Source organism: Hemitrygon akajei, chromosome 23 (genome assembly GCF_048418815.1).
Source record: "Hemitrygon akajei chromosome 23, sHemAka1.3, whole genome shotgun sequence".
NCBI lineage: Eukaryota > Metazoa > Chordata > Chondrichthyes > Myliobatiformes > Dasyatidae > Hemitrygon > Hemitrygon akajei.
In genome coordinates, this window is record NC_133146.1 from 13,608,406 (window position 1) to 13,626,279 (window position 17,874).

At 53.1% G+C, this 17,874-nt stretch overlaps 1 protein-coding gene across 1 annotated transcript in view; it reads left to right on the forward strand.

Annotated features, from left to right (window-relative positions):
- Nucleotides 1-1,035: 1,035 nt before the first annotated feature.
- cpn1 (carboxypeptidase N, polypeptide 1) overlaps nucleotides 1,036-17,874 on the forward strand; it is a 59,622-nt gene continuing 42,783 nt past the window's right edge. The window contains 2 exon segments of the mRNA XM_073026948.1: nucleotides 1,036-1,101; nucleotides 1,103-1,219. Of these exon segments, the coding sequence (XP_072883049.1) occupies nucleotides 1,051-1,101; nucleotides 1,103-1,219 (168 nt within the window). The 5' untranslated portion in view covers nucleotides 1,036-1,050.

Genomic DNA, 17,874 nt, shown 5'->3' on the forward strand with positions numbered 1-17,874 from the left:
GATTAATCGCTGAAACCCTGTATCAGGACTGAGAGTGGACGGGGGGGAAGGTGGGCAGTATGAAAAGGACGGGGAGCGTAGTGGTGAAGAACAGGGACCAGAGGTGATTGGTGAACTGAGAAAGAGTGAAGAATTTCGGGCAGGTCGAGGGAAGTTTGGAGTTGGGAGGCAGAGGCAGATGAGTGATAGATGGAGGCAGACAAATATGGGGGGAGAGAGGGGAAGAAGGGATGGTTGATGTTCCCTGGAAGACGTATCCACAGATACAATGGTGTGCTTCTAAGATCAGTGAACACCACAGGGACTCCCATGTTCTAGATTGAGATGACCATTATAATGTGACACTATTGACTGTAAATAGTTTGATTGTGGGATACTGTAGTACGTATTGTAATGAAGTGATACAAAATCACCCTCCTTCAGAAAAGGGGTAAATATAAACGAGATTCTGCAGATGCTGGGAATTTAGAGCAACACGCACGCACACAAGAAGCTGGGAGGGGATGGGTGGAAGGGGTAAAGGGCTGAATCTTGAATCAGGAAATGTAAAACAGGGTCTCTATAGAATGGTGCTGTTGGGGTTGTGAGATCGTACAGGAGGGAAGGTTAGGGAGCAGAGAATGTGAAGAGGAGGGGGACATGGCTGATGTTTCTTGCGCTGTGCCTACAGTGGAACTGGGGTGGGGTGCAGTGATGGCTGATGTTTCTGACATGGCCTCGAGATTCGGGGGAGTAGATTTAGGCTGGAGATGAGGAGGAACTGCTTTTCCTGGGGTGGGGGGTGAATCTGTGGAATTCTCTGCCCAATGAAGCAGTGGAGGCTACCTCAGTAAATGTATTTAAGACAAGGTTGGATAGATTTTTGCATACTAGGGGAATTAAGGGTTATGGGGAGAAGGCAGGTGGGTGGAGATGAGTCCATGGCCAGATCAGCCATGGTCTTATTGAATGGTGGAGAGGCCAGATGGCCGACTCCTGCTCCTGTTTCTTACGTTCTTGTGTTCTTGCGCTGTGCCTGCAGTGGAGCCAGAGTTTAAGTACGTTGGGAACATGCATGGTAACGAGGTGCTGGGACGGGAGCTCCTGATCCATTTGGCGCGGGTACCTGTGTGACGAGTACAAGCAGAGGAATCCGCGTATTACCAGCCTGATCCACGAAACCCGCATTCACATCCTACCCTCCATGAACCCCGACGGGTACGAGGTGGCCGCCGATCAGGTAACCCACTCCTCCGCGTGCTGGTGAGTCACGGGCTCTCGCCTCCGATCTCTGATTTAGTGATGACCGTACCACGTAGGCCAGAGACGACAAAACCATAGCGCACACACCACAGAGTACCTACGCACCGTGAAACACACTTTTATTCTTCTTGTCTTGACGACCAACAGAACTTGATGTGCTGGGGGCTGCCCACGTGCGTAGCCCAACCATTGTAGCTTGCCCACAGTGTTCAGAAGAACAACACAAGCATCAAGAACAACAAAACAAGCCCCTTCAACCCCCCCACCCACACCCACACAGGCCTCCAACACAAGGACAGGCCACCTCCAGTCCTCCGCCCCAGACTCTCAAACTCGCAGGCACTGGACCTGCAACATTTTTAGCTCGTCCCTCTTTATCCAGCCACCATTCCGGTTATCCTCTCAACACCTCTCTGCTCCCCCAACCTCATGACCTGCCCGTTCCCTCCCTCCGGTTCCCCACCCCTTCCCTTTCTTCTATGGTCCACTGTTAGTTTCCTTCTTCAACCTTCTCTGCTTCCACATATCACATCCCAGCTTCTCACATTATCCCATCCTCCTCGCCTGTCCCCTGTCAGCTTGTACTCCTTTCCCTCCTCTTCCCTTCCCCACCCCCCCCCCCCCACCATTATTCTGGCTTCTGCCCCCCTCCCTCCTTTCCAGTCCTAATGCAGGGACCAAACCTGAAACATTGTTTTTTATGTTTGGTATTTTCCTCCATAGATGCTGCTTGACTTGCTGAGTTCCTTCCGCATTTTGTTGGTGTTGCTTAACATTTCCAGCATCTGCAAAGTCTCGTGTGTCATCAGAAACACAACCCCCCCCCCCCTCACACTAGTAATGTCGACTGTCCAATTCCCTTTGTAGATGCTGCTCGACCTCCAGTTCTGACTCAGAATCAGGTTTACTATCACCAGCAGGTGTTGTGAAATGTGTTAACTTAGCAGCAGCAGTTCAATGCAATACATAATCTAGAAGAAAATAAATAATGTATAGTGAATAGGTTAAAAAATCATACAAAAACAAATAATATATGTATATTAAAAAAGTGAAGTAGTGTTCATGGGTTCAATGTTTATTTAGGAATCGGATGGCAGAGGGAAAGTTAGCGTTCGGCACGGACTAGAAGGGCCGAGATGGCCTGTTGCCGTGCTGTAATTGTTATATGGTTATGTGGAAGCTGTTCCTGAATCACTGAGTGTGTGCCTTCAGGCTTTGTACCTCCCCTGATGGTAACAGTGAGAAAAGGGAATGCCCTGGGTGCTGGAGGCCCTTAATAATGGACGCTGCCTTTCTGAGACACCGGTGCTTGAAGATGTCCTGGGTACTTTGTAGGCCAATACTCAAGATGGAGCTGACTGCATTTGTGACCCTCTGCAGCTTATTTCGGTCCTGTGCAGTAGCCCCCCTCCCCCTCCATACCAGACAGTGATGTGTATTGCTCCAGTCTCCCATGCCTCCCCACACTCTCACCTACTCGACACCAATCACAGCCCCTCGCTCAATCTAACAACAAGGTTCATCACATACACGAGAGATTCTGCAGATGCTGGAAATCCGAGCAACACTCACAAAGTGCTGGAGGAACTCAGCAGGTCAGGCAGCATCGATGGAAAAGAGTAAACAGTGAACATTTTGGGGTTGAGACGCTTTGTCAGGACTGGAAATAAAGATGAGAAATCAGAGTAAGGTTAATCACATTATCACCTTCATCTTTTATCAGAAACACAGGGTTGAATGCATAACCACCTACTTCCATCCACTGTGCCAGTTTCTGAGAATATTCAAAGCCTATTTAACTTCTAACTTCACAGAGGCTAAATGCACAGCTTTACCAATCAGGAAATGGTGTCAGTCTTTACCCAGAGAATCCTTTACAGAACCTCTCCCAATCTGGCTGTACACAATGTTTTCATGTAAGAGGTAGTTATTGATCTAATGTGCCCAATACCACAAAGGTCTCTTAACCCTATCCCATCACACACTCCCAGGACAGGAACAGCACGGGTTAGATACAGAGTGAAGCTCCCTCTACACTGTCCCATCACACACTCCCAGGACAGGGACAGCACGGGTTAGATACAGAGTGAAGCTCCCTCTACACTGTTCCATCACACACTCCCAGGACAGGGACAGCACGGGTTAGATACAGAGTGAAGCTCCCTCTACACTGTCCCATCACACACTCCCAGGACAGGGACAGCACGGGTTAGATACAGAGTGAAGCTCCCTCTACACTGTTCCATCACACACTCCCAGGACAGGGACAGCACGGGTTAGATACAGATTGAAGCTCCCTCTACACTGTCCCATCACACACACCCAGGACAGGGACAGCACGGGTTAGATACAGAGTGAAGCTCCCTCTACACTGTCCCATCACACACACCCAGGACAGGGACAGCACGGGTTAGATACAGAGTGAAGCTCCCTCTGCACTGTCCCGTCATACATTCCCAGGACAGGGACAGCACGGGTTAGATACAGAGTGAAGCTCCCTCTACACTGTCCCATCACACACACCCAGGACAGGGACAGCACGGGTTAGATACAGAGTGAAGCTCCCTCTACACTGTCCCATCACACGCTCCCAGGACAGGGACAGCACGGGTTAGATACAGAGTGAAGCTCCCTGTACACTGTCCCATCACACACTCCCAGGACAGAGACAGCACGGGTTAGATACAGAGTGAAACTCCCTCTACACTGTCCCATCACACACTCCCAGGACAGAGACAGCACGGGTTAGATACAGAGTGAAGCTCCCTCTACACTGTCCCATCACACACTCCCAGGACAGGGACAGCACGTGTTAGATACAGAGTGAAGCTCCCTCTACACTGTCCCATCACACACTCCCAGGACAGGGACTGCACAGGTTAGATACAGAGTGAAGCTCCCCCTACACTGTTCCATCACACACTCCCAGGACAGGGACAGCACGGGTTAGATACAGAGTATAGCTCCCTCTACACTGTCCCAGGACAGGGACAGCACGGGTTAGATACAGAGTGAAGCTCCCTCTACACTGTCCCATCACACACACCCAGGACAGGGACAGCACGGGTTAGATACAGAGTGAAGTTCCCTCTACACTGTCCCAAAGCACACTCCCAGAACAGGGACAGCATGGGTTAGATACAGAGTGACGCTCCCTCTACACTGTCCCATCACACACTCCCAGGACAGGGACAGCACGGGTTAGATACAGAGTGAAGCTCCCTCTACACTGTCCCATCACACACTCCCAAAACAGGGACAGCACGGGTTAGATACAGAGTGAAGCTCCCTGTGCACTGTCCCATCACACACACCCAGGACAGGGACAGCACGGGTTAGATACAGAGTGAAGCTCCCTCTACACTGTCCCATCACACACTCCCAGGACAGAGACAGCATGGGTTAGATACAGAGTGAAGCTCCCTCTACACTGTCCCAGGACAGGGACAGCGCGGGTTAGATACAGAGTGAAGCTCCCTCTACACTGTCCCATGACACACTCCCAGGACAGGGACAGCACAGGTTAGATACAGATTGAAGCTCCCTCTACACTGTCCCATCACACGCACCCAGGACAGGGACAGCACGGGTTAGATACAGAGTGAAGCTCCCTCTACACTGTCCCATCACACACTCCCAGGACAGGGACAGCACAGGTTAGATACAGATTGAAGCTCCCTCTACACTGTCCCATCACACGCACCCAGGACAGGGACAGCACGGGTTAGATACAGAGTGAAGCTCCCTCTACACTGTCCCATCACACACTCCCAGGACAGGGACAGCACAGGTTAGATACAGATTGAAGCTCCCTCTACACTGTCCCATCACACGCACCCAGGACAGGGACAGCACGGGTTAGATACAGAGTGAAGCTCCCTCTACACTGTCACATCACACACTCCCAGGACAGGGACAGCACAGGTTAGATACAGATTGAAGCTCCCTCTACACTGTCCCATCACACGCACCCAGGACAGGGACAGCACGGGTTAGATACAGAGTGAAGCTCCCTCTACACTGTCCCATCACACACTCCCAGGGGAGGGACAGCACGGGTTAGATACAGAGTGAAGCTCCCTCTACACTGTCCCATCACACACTCCCAGGGGAGGGACAGCACGGGTTAGATACAGAGTGAAACTCCCTCTACACTGTCCCATCATACGCTCCCAGGACAGGGACAGTACGGGTTAGATAAAGAGTGAAACTCCCTGTACACTGTCCCATCACACGCTCCCAGGACAGGGACAGCACGGGTTAGATACAGAGTGAATCTCCCTCTACACTATCCCATCACACGCTCACAGGGCAGGGACAGCACGGGTTAGATACAGAGTGAATCTACCTCTACACTGTCCCATCACACGCTCCCAGGACAGGGACAGTACGGGTTAGATACAGAGTGAAGCTCCTTCTACACTGTCCCATCATACACTCCCGGGACAGGGTCAGTACGGGTTAGATACAGAGTGAATCTCCCTCTACACTGTCCCATCACACACTCCCAGGACAGGGACAGCACGGGTTAGATACAGAGTGAAGCTCCCTCTACACTGTCCCATCACACACTCCCAGGACAGGGACAGCACGGGTTAGATACAGAGTGAAGCTCCCTCTACACTGTCCCATCACACACTCCCAGGACAGTGACAGCACGGGTTAGATACAGAGTGAAGCTCCCTCTACACTGTCCCATCACACACTCCCAGGACAGAGACAGCATGGGTTAGATACAGAGTGAAGCTCCCTCTACACTGTCCCAGGACAGGGACAGCACGGGTTAGATACAGAGTGAAGCTCCCTCTACACTGTCCCATCACACACTCCCAGGACAGGGACAGCACGGGTTAGATACAGAGTGAAGCTCCCTCTACACTGTCCCATCACACACTCCCAGGACTCGGACAGCACGGGTTAGATACAGAGTGAAGCTCCCTCTACACTGTCCCATCACACACTCCCAGGACAGGGACAGCACGGGTTAGATACAGAGTGAAGCTCCCTCTACACTGTCCCATCACACACTCCCAGGACATTGACAGCACGGGTTAGATAGAGTGAAGCTCCCTCTACACTGTCCCATCACACACTCCCAGGACAGGGACTGCACAGGTTAGATACAGAGTGAAGCTCCCCCTACACTGTCCCATCACACACTCCCAGGACAGGGACAGCACGGGTTAGATACAGAGTATAGCTCCCTCTACACTGTCCCAGGACAGGGACAGCACGGGTTAGATACAGAGTGAAGCTCCCTCTACACTGTCCCATCACACACACCCAGGACAGGGACAGCACGGGTTAGATACAGAGTGAAGTTCCCTCTACACTGTCCCAAAGCACACTCCCAGAACAGGGACAGCATGGGTTAGATACAGAGTGACGCTCCCTCTACACTGTCCCAGGACAGGGACAGCACGGGTTAGATACAGAGTGAAGCTCCCTCTACACTGTCCCATCACACACACCCAGGACAGGGACAGCACGGGTTAGATACAGAGTGAAGTTCCCTCTACACTGTCCCAAAGCACACTCCCAGAACAGGGACAGCATGGGTTAGATACAGAGAGACGCTCCCTCTACACTGTCCCATCACACACTCCCAGGACAGGGACAGCACGGGTTAGATACAGAGTGAAGCTCCCTCTACACTGTCCCATCACACACTCCCAAAACAGGGACAGCACGGGTTAGATACAGAGTGAAGCTCCCTGTGCACTGTCCCATCACACACACCCAGGACAGGGACAGCACGGGTTAGATACAGAGTGAAGCTCCCTGTGCACTGTCCCATCACACACACCCAGGACAGGGACAGTACGGGTTAGATACAGAGTGAAGCTCTCTCTACACTGTCCCATCACACAGTCCCAGGACAGGGACAGCATGGGTTAGATACAGAGTGAAGTTCCCTCTACACTGTCCCAAAGCACACTCCCACAACAGGGACAGCATGGGTTAGATACAGAGTGAAGCTCCCTGTACAATGTCCCATCACACACTCCCAGGACAGAGACAGCACGGGTTAGATACAGAGTGAAACTCCCTCTACACTGTCCCATCACACACTCCCAGGACAGAGACAGCACGGGTTAGATACAGAGTGAAGCTCCCTCTACACTGTCCCATCACACACTCCCAGGACAGGGACAGCACGGGTTAGATACAGAGTGAAGCTCCCTCTACACTGTCCCATCACACACTCCCAGGACAGGGACTGCACAGGTTAGATACAGAGTGAAGCTCCCCCTACACTGTCCCATCACACACTCCCAGGACAGGGACAGCACGGGTTAGATACAGAGTATAGCTCCCTCTACACTGTCCCAGGACAGGGACAGCACGGGTTAGATACAGAGTGAAGCTCCCTCTACACTGTCCCATCACACACTCCCAGGACAGAGACAGCATGGGTTAGATACAGAGTGAAGCTCCCTCTACACTGTCCCAGGACAGGGACAGCACGGGTTAGATACAGAGTGAAGCTCCCTCTACACTGTCCCATCACACACTCCCAGGACAGGGACAGCACGGGTTAGATACAGAGTGAAGCTCCCTCTACACTATCCCATCACACACTCCCAGGACAGGGACAGCACGGGTTAGATACAGAGTGAAGCTCCCTCTACACTGTCCCATCACACACTCCCAGGACAGAGACAGCATGGGTTAGATACAGAGTGAAGCTCCCTCTACACTGTCCCAGGACAGGGACAGCACGGGTTAGATACAGAGTGAAGCTCCCTCTACACTGTCCCATCACACACTCCCAGGACAGGGACAGCACGGGTTAGATACAGAGTGAAGCTCCCTCTACACTGTCCCATCACACGCTCCCAGGACAGGGACAGCACGGGTTAGATACAGAGTGAAACTCCCTCTACACTGTCCCATCATACGCTCCCAGGACAGGGACAGTACGGGTTAGATACAGAGTGAAACTCCCTCTACACTGTCCCATCATACACTCCCGGGACAGGGACAGTACGGGTTAGATACAGAGTGAAGCTCTCTCTACACTGTCCCATCACACAGACCCAGGACAGGGACAGCATGGGTTAGATACAGAGTGAAGTTCCCTCTACACTGTCCCAAAGCACACTCCCACAACAGGGACAGCATGGGTTAGATACAGAGTGAAGCTCCCTGTACACTGTCCCATCACACACTCCCAGGACAGAGACAGCACGGGTTAGATACAGAGTGAAGCTCCCTCTACACTGTCCCATCACACACTCCCAGGACAGGGACAGCACGTGTTAGATACAGAGTGAAGCTCCCTCTACACTGTCCCATCACACACTCCCAGGACAGGGACTGCACAGGTTAGATACAGAGTGAAGCTCCCCCTACACTGTCCCATCACACACTCCCAGGACAGGGACAGCACAGGTTAGATACAGAGTATAGCTCCCTCTACACTGTCCCAGGACAGGGACAGCACGGGTTAGATACAGAGTGAAGCTCCCTCTACACTGTCCCATCACACACACCCAGGACAGGGACAGCACGGGTTAGATACAGAGTGAAGTTCCCTCTACACTGTCCCAAAGCACACTCCCAGAACAGGGACAGCATGGGTTAGATACAGAGAGACGCTCCCTCTACACTGTCCCATCACACACTCCCAGGACAGGGACAGCACGGGTTAGATACAGAGTGAAGCTCCCTCTACACTGTCCCATCACACACTCCCAAAACAGGGACAGCACGGGTTAGATACAGAGTGAAGCTCCCTGTGCACTGTCCCATCACACACACCCAGGACAGGGACAGCACGGGTTAGATACAGAGTGAAGCTCCCTCTACACTGTCCCATCACACACTCCCAGGACAGAGACAGCATGGGTTAGATACAGAGTGAAGCTCCCTCTACACTGTCCCAGGACAGGGACAGCGCGGGTTAGATACAGAGTGAAGCTCCCTCTACACTGTCCCATGACACACTCCCAGGACAGGGACAGCACGGGTTAAATACAGAGTGAAGCTTCCTCTACACTGTTCCATCACACACTCCCAGGACAGGGACAGCACAGGTTAGATACAGATTGAAGCTCCCTCTACACTGTCCCATCACACGCACCCAGGACAGGGACAGCACGGGTTAGATACAGAGTGAAGCTCCCTCTACACTGTCCCATCACACACTCCCAGGGGAGGGACAGCACGGGTTAGATACAGAGTGAAGCTCCCTCTACACTGTCCCATCACACACTCCCAGGGGAGGGACAGCACGGGTTAGATACAGAGTGAAACTCCCTCTACACTGTCCCATCATACGCTCCCAGGACAGGGACAGTACGGGTTAGATACAGAGTGAAACTCCCTGTACACTGTCCCATCACACGCTCCCAGGACAGGGACAGCACGGGTTAGATACAGAGTGAATCTCCCTCTACACTATCCCATCACACGCTCACAGGGCAGGGACAGCACGGGTTAGATACAGAGTGAATCTACCTCTACACTGTCCCATCACACGCTCCCAGGACAGGGACAGTACGGGTTAGATACAGAGTGAAGCTCCTTCTACACTGTCCCATTATACACTCCCGGGACAGGGTCAGTACGGGTTAGATACAGAGTGAATCTCCCTCTACACTGTCCCATCACACACTCCCAGGACAGGGACAGCACGGGTTAGATACAGAGTGAAGCTCCCTCTACACTGTCCCATCACACACTCCCAGGACAGGGACAGCACGGGTTAGATACAGAGTGAAGCTCCCTCTACACTGTCCCATCACACACTCCCAGGACAGGGACAGCACGGGTTAGATACAGAGTGAAGCTCCCTCTACACTGTCCCATCACACACTCCCAGGACAGAGACAGCATGGGTTAGATACAGAGTGAAGCTCCCTCTACAGTGTCCCAGGACAGGGACAGCACGGGTTAGATACAGAGTGAAGCTCCCTCTACACTGTCCCATGACACACTCCCAGGACAGGGACAGCACGGGTTAAATACAGAGTGAAGCTTCCTCTACACTGTTCCATCACACACTCCCAGGACAGGGACAGCACAGGTTAGATACAGATTGAAGCTCCCTCTACACTGTCCCATCACACACACCCAGGACAGGGACAGCACGGGTTAGATACAGAGTGAAGCTCCCTCTACACTGTCCCATCACACACTCCCAGGGGAGGGACAGCACGGGTTAGATACAGAGTGAAGCTCCCTCTACACTGTCCCATCACACACTCCCAGGGGAGGGACAGCACGGGTTAGATACAGAGTGAAACTCCCTCTACACTGTCCCATCATACGCTCCCAGGACAGGGACAGTACGGGTTAGATACAGAGTGAAACTCCCTGTACACTGTCCCATCACACGCTCCCAGGACAGGGACAGCACGGGTTAGATACAGAGTGAATTTCCCTCTACACTGTCCCATCATACACTCCCGGGACAGGGACAGTACGGGTTAGATACAGAGTGAAGCTCTCTCTACACTGTCCCATCACACAGTCCCAGGACAGGGACAGCATGGGTTAGATACAGAGTGAAGTTCCCTCTACACTGTCCCAAAGCACACTCCCACAACAGGGACAGCATGGGTTAGATACAGAGTGAAGCTCCCTGTACACTGTCCCATCACACACTCCCAGGACAGAGACAGCACGGGTTAGATACAGAGTGAAACTCCCTCTACACTGTCCCATCACACACTCCCAGGACAGAGACAGCACGGGTTAGATACAGAGTGAAGCTCCCTCTACACTGTCCCATCACACACTCCCAGGACAGGGACAGCACGTGTTAGATACAGAGTGAAGCTCCCTCTACACTGTCCCATCACACACTCCCAGGACAGGGACTGCACAGGTTAGATACAGAGTGAAGCTCCCCCTACACTGTCCCATCACACACTCCCAGGACAGGGACAGCACGGGTTAGATACAGAGTATAGCTCCCTCTACACTGTCCCAGGACAGGGACAGCACGGGTTAGATACAGAGTGAAGCTCCCTCTACACTGTCCCATCACACACACCCAGGACAGGGACAGCACGGGTTAGATACAGAGTGAAGTTCCCTCTACACTGTCCCAAAGCACACTCCCACAACAGGGACAGCATGGGTTAGATACAGAGTGACGCTCCCTCTACACTGTCCCATCACACACTCCCAGGACAGGGACAGCACGGGTTAGATACAGAGTGAAGCTCCCTCTACACTGTCCCATCACACACTCCCAAAACAGGGACAGCACGGGTTAGATACAGAGTGAAGCTCCCTGTGCACTGTCCCATCACACACACCCAGGACAGGGACAGCACGGGTTAGATACAGAGTGAAGCTCCCTCTACACTGTCCCATCACACACTCCCAGGACAGAGACAGCATGGGTTAGATACAGAGTGAAGCTCCCTCTACACTGTCCCAGGACAGGGACAGCACGGGTTAGATACAGAGTGAAGCTCCCTCTACACTGTCCCATGACACACTCCCAGGACAGGGACAGCACGGGTTAAATACAGAGTGAAGCTTCCTCTACACTGTTCCATCACACACTCCCAGGACAGGGACAGCACAGGTTAGATACAGATTGAAGCTCCCTCTACACTGTCCCATCACACGCACCCAGGACAGGGACAGCACGGGTTAGATACAGAGTGAAGCTCCCTCTACACTGTCCCATCACACACTCCCAGGGGAGGGACAGCACGGGTTAGATACAGAGTGAAGCTCCCTCTACACTGTCCCATCACACACTCCCAGGGGAGGGACAGCACGGGTTAGATACAGAGTGAAACTCCCTCTACACTGTCCCATCATACGCTCCCAGGACAGGGACAGTACGGGTTAGATACAGAGTGAAACTCCCTGTACACTGTCCCATCACACGCTCCCAGGACAGGGACAGCACGGGTTAGATACAGAGTGAATCTCCCTCTACACTATCCCATCACACGCTCACAGGGCAGGGACAGCACGGGTTAGATACAGAGTGAATCTCCCTCTACACTGTCCCATCACACGCTCCCAGGACAGGGACAGTACGGGTTAGATACAGAGTGAAGCTCCTTCTACACTGTCCCATCATACACTCCCGGGACAGGGTCAGTACGGGTTAGATACAGAGTGAATCTCCCTCTACACTGTCCCATCACACACTCCCAGGACAGGGACAGCACGGGTTAGATACAGAGTGAAGCTCCCTCTACACTGTCCCATCACACACTCCCAGGACAGGGACAGCACGGGTTAGATACAGAGTGAAGCTCCCTCTACACTGTCCCATCACACACTCCCAGGACAGGGACAGCACGGGTTAGATACAGAGTGAAGCTCCCTCTACACTGTCCCATCACACACTCCCAGGACAGAGACAGCATGGGTTAGATACAGAGTGAAGCTCCGTCTACACTGTCCCAGGACAGGGACAGCACGGGTTAGATACAGAGTGAAGCTCCCTCTACACTGTCCCATGACACACTCCCAGGACAGGGACAGCACGGGTTAAATACAGAGTGAAGCTTCCTCTACACTGTTCCATCACACACTCCCAGGACAGGGACAGCACAGGTTAGATACAGATTGAAGCTCCCTCTACACTGTCCCATCACACACACCCAGGACAGGGACAGCACGGGTTAGATACAGAGTGAAGCTCCCTCTACACTGTCCCATGACACACTCCCAGGACAGGGACAGCACGGGTTAAATACAGAGTGAAGCTTCCTCTACACTGTTCCATCACACACTCCCAGGACAGGGACAGCACAGGTTAGATACAGATTGAAGCTCCCTCTACACTGTCCCATCACACACACCCAGGACAGGGACAGCACGGGTTAGATACAGAGTGAAGCTCCCTCTACACTGTCCCATCACACACTCCCAGGGGAGGGACAGCACGGGTTAGATACAGAGTGAAGCTCCCTCTACACTGTCCCATCACACACTCCCAGGACAGGGACAGCACGGGTTAGATACAGAGTGAAGCTCCCTCTACACTGTCCCATCACACACTCCCAGGACAGGGACAGCACGGGTTAGATACAGAGTGAAGCTCCCTGTACACTGTCCCATCACACACACCCAGGACAGGGACAGCACGGGTTAGATACAGAGTGAAGCTCCCTCTACACTGTCCCATCACACACTCCCAGGACAGAGACAGCACGGGTTAGATACAGAGTGAAGCTCCCTCTACATTGTCCCAGGACAGGGACAGCACGGGTTAGATACAGAGTGAAGCTCCCTCTCTACTGTCCCATCACACACTCCCAGGACAGGAACAGCACGGGTTAGATACAGAGTGAAGCTCCCTCTACACTGTCCCATCACACACACCCAGGACAGGGACAGCACGAGTTAGATACAGAGTGAAGTTCCCTCTACACTGTCCCAAAGCACACTCCCAGAACAGGGACAGCATGGGTTAGATACAGAGTGACGCTCCCTCTACACTGTCCCATCACACACTCCCAGGACAGGGACAGCACGGGTTAGATACAGAGTGAAGCTCCCTCTACACTGTCCCATCACACACTCCCAGGACAGGGTCAGCACGGGTTAGATACAGAGTGAAGCTCCCTGTGCACTGTCCCATCACACACACCCAGGACAGGGACAGCACGGGTTAGATACAGAGTGAAGCTCCCTCTACACTGTCCCATCACACACTCCCAGGACAGGGACAGCACGGGTTAAATACAGAGTGAAGCTCCCTCTACACTGTTCAATCACACACTCCCAGGACAGGGACAACACAGGTTAGATATAGATTGAAGCTCCCTCTACACTGTCCCATCACACACACCCAGGACAGGGACAGCACGGGCTAGATACAGATTGAAGCTCCCTCTACACTGTCCCATCACACACTCCCAGGACAGGGACAGCACGGGTTAGATACAGAGTGAAGCTCCCTCTACACTGTCCCATCACACACTCCCAGGGCAGGGACAGCACGGGTTAGATACAGAGTGAAGCTCCCTCTACACTGTCCCATCACACACTCCCAGGACAGGGACAGCACGGGTTAGATACAGAGTGAAGCTCCCACCCACTGTCCCATCACACACACCCAGGACAGGGACAGCACGGGTTAGATACAGTGTGAAGCTCCCTCTACACCGTCCCATCACACACTCCCAGGACAGGGACAGCACGGGTTAGATACAGAGTGAAGCTCCCTCTACACCGTCCCATCACACACTCCCAGGACAGGGACAGCACGGGTTAGATACAGAGTGAAGCTCCCTCTACACTGTCCCATCACACACTCCCAGGACAGGGACAGCACGGGTTAAATACAGAGTGAAGCTCCCTCTACACTGTCCCATCACACACTCCCAGGACAGGGACAGCACGGGTTAGATACAGAGTGAAGCTCCCTCTACACTGTTCCATCACACACTCCCAGCACAGGGACAGCACAGGTTAGATACAGATTGAAGCTCCCTCTACACTGTCCCATCACACACACCCAGGACAGGGACAGCACGGGTTAGATATAGATTGAAGCTCCCTCTACACTGTCCCATCACACACACCCAGGACAGGGACAGCACGGGTTAGATACAGATTGAAGCTCCCTCTACACTGTCCCATCACACACTCCCAGGACAGGGACAGCACGGGTTAGATACAGAGTGAAGCTCCCTCTACACTGTCCCATCACACACTCCCAGGACAGGGACAGCATGGGTTAGATACAGAGTGAAGCTCCCTCTACACTGTCCCATCACACACTCCCAGGATAGGGACAGCACGGGTTAGATACAGAGTGAAGCTCCCTCTACACTGTCCCATCACACACTCCCAAAACAGGGACAGCACGGGTTAGATACAGAGTGAAGCTCCCTGTGCACTGTCCCATCACACACTCCCAGGACAGGGACAGCACGGGTTAGATACAGAGTGAAGCTCCCTCTACACTGTCCCATCACACACTCCCAAAACAGGGACAGCACGTGTTAGATTCAGAGTGAAGCTCCCTGTGCACTGTCCCATCACACACACCCAGGACAGGGACAGCACGGGTTAGATACAGAGTGAAGCTCCCTCTACACTGTCCCATCACACACTCCCAGGACAGAGACAGCATGGGTTAGATACAGAGTGAAGCTCCCTCTACAGTGTCCCAGGACAGGGACAGCACGGGTTAGATACAGAGTGAAGCTCCCTCTACACTGTCCCATGACACACTCCCAGGACAGGGACAGCACGGGTTAAATACAGAGTGAAGTTTCCTCTACACTGTTCCATCACACACTCCCAGGACAGGGACAGCACAGGTTAGATACAGATTGAAGCTCCCTCTACACTGTCCCATCACACACACCCAGGACAGGGACAGCACGGGTTAGATACAGAGTGAAGCTCCCTCTACACTGTCCCATCACACACTCCCAGGGGAGGGACAGCACGGGTTAGATACAGAGTGAAGCTCCCTCTACACTGTCCCATCACACACTCCCAGGGGAGGGACAGCACGGGTTAGATACAGAGTGAAACTCCCTCTACACTGTCCCATCATACGCTCCCAGGACAGGGACAGTACGGGTTAGATACAGAGTGAAACTCCCTGTACACTGTCCCATCACACGCTCCCAGGACAGGGACAGCACGGGTTAGATACAGAGTGAATTTCCCTCTACACTGTCCCATCATACACTCCCGGGACAGGGACAGTACGGGTTAGATACAGAGTGAAGCTCTCTCTACACTGTCCCATCACACAGTCCCAGGACAGGGACAGCATGGGTTAGATACAGAGTGAAGTTCCCTCTACACTGTCCCAAAGCACACTCCCACAACAGGGACAGCATGGGTTAGATACAGAGTGAAGCTCCCTGTACACTGTCCCATCACACACTCCCAGGACAGAGACAGCACGGGTTAGATACAGAGTGAAACTCCCTCTACACTGTCCCATCACACACTCCCAGGACAGAGACAGCACGGGTTAGATACAGAGTGAAGCTCCCTCTACACTGTCCCATCACACACTCCCAGGACAGGGACAGCACGTGTTAGATACAGAGTGAAGCTCCCTCTACACTGTCCCATCACACACTCCCAGGACAGGGACTGCACAGGTTAGATACAGAGTGAAGCTCCCCCTACACTGTCCCATCACACACTCCCAGGACAGGGACAGCACGGGTTAGATACAGAGTATAGCTCCCTCTACACTGTCCCAGGACAGGGACAGCACGGGTTAGATACAGAGTGAAGCTCCCTCTACACTGTCCCATCACACACACCCAGGACAGGGACAGCACGGGTTAGATACAGAGTGAAGTTCCCTCTACACTGTCCCAAAGCACACTCCCAGAACAGGGACAGCATGGGTTAGATACAGAGTGACGCTCCCTCTACACTGTCCCATCACACACTCCCAGGACAGGGACAGCACGGGTTAGATACAGAGTGAAGCTCCCTCTACACTGTCCCATCACACACTCCCAAAACAGGGACAGCACGGGTTAGATACAGAGTGAAGCTCCCTGTGCACTGTCCCATCACACACACCCAGGACAGGGACAGCACGGGTTAGATACAGAGTGAAGCTCCCTCTACACTGTCCCATCACACACTCCCAGGACAGAGACAGCATGGGTTAGATACAGAGTGAAGCTCCCTCTACACTGTCCCAGGACAGGGACAGCACGGGTTAGATACAGAGTGAAGCTCCCTCTACACTGTCCCATGACACACTCCCAGGACAGGGACAGCACGGGTTAAATACAGAGTGAAGCTTCCTCTACACTGTTCCATCACACACTCCCAGGACAGGGACAGCACAGGTTAGATACAGATTGAAGCTCCCTCTACACTGTCCCATCACACGCACCCAGGACAGGGACAGCACGGGTTAGATACAGAGTGAAGCTCCCTCTACACTGTCCCATCACACACTCCCAGGGGAGGGACAGCACGGGTTAGATACAGAGTGAAGCTCCCTCTACACTGTCCCATCACACACTCCCAGGGGAGGGACAGCACGGGTTAGATACAGAGTGAAACTCCCTCTACACTGTCCCATCATACGCTCCCAGGACAGGGACAGTACGGGTTAGATACAGAGTGAAACTCCCTGTACACTGTCCCATCACACGCTCCCAGGACAGGGACAGCACGGGTTAGATACAGAGTGAATCTCCCTCTACACTATCCTATCACACGCTCACAGGGCAGGGACAGCACGGGTTAGATACAGAGTGAATCTCCCTCTACACTGTCCCATCACACGCTCCCAGGACAGGGACAGTACGGGTTAGATACAGAGTGAAGCTCCTTCTACACTGTCCCATCATACACTCCCGGGACAGGGTCAGTACGGGTTAGATACAGAGTGAATCTCCCTCTACACTGTCCCATCACACACTCCCAGGACAGGGACAGCACGGGTTAGATACAGAGTGAAGCTCCCTCTACACTGTCCCATCACACACTCCCAGGACAGGGACAGCACGGGTTAGATACAGAGTGAAGCTCCCTCTACACTGTCCCATCACACACTCCCAGGACAGGGACAGCACGGGTTAGATACAGAGTGAAGCTCCCTCTACACTGTCCCATCACACACTCCCAGGACAGAGACAGCATGGGTTAGATACAGAGTGAAGCTCCGTCTACACTGTCCCAGGACAGGGACAGCACGGG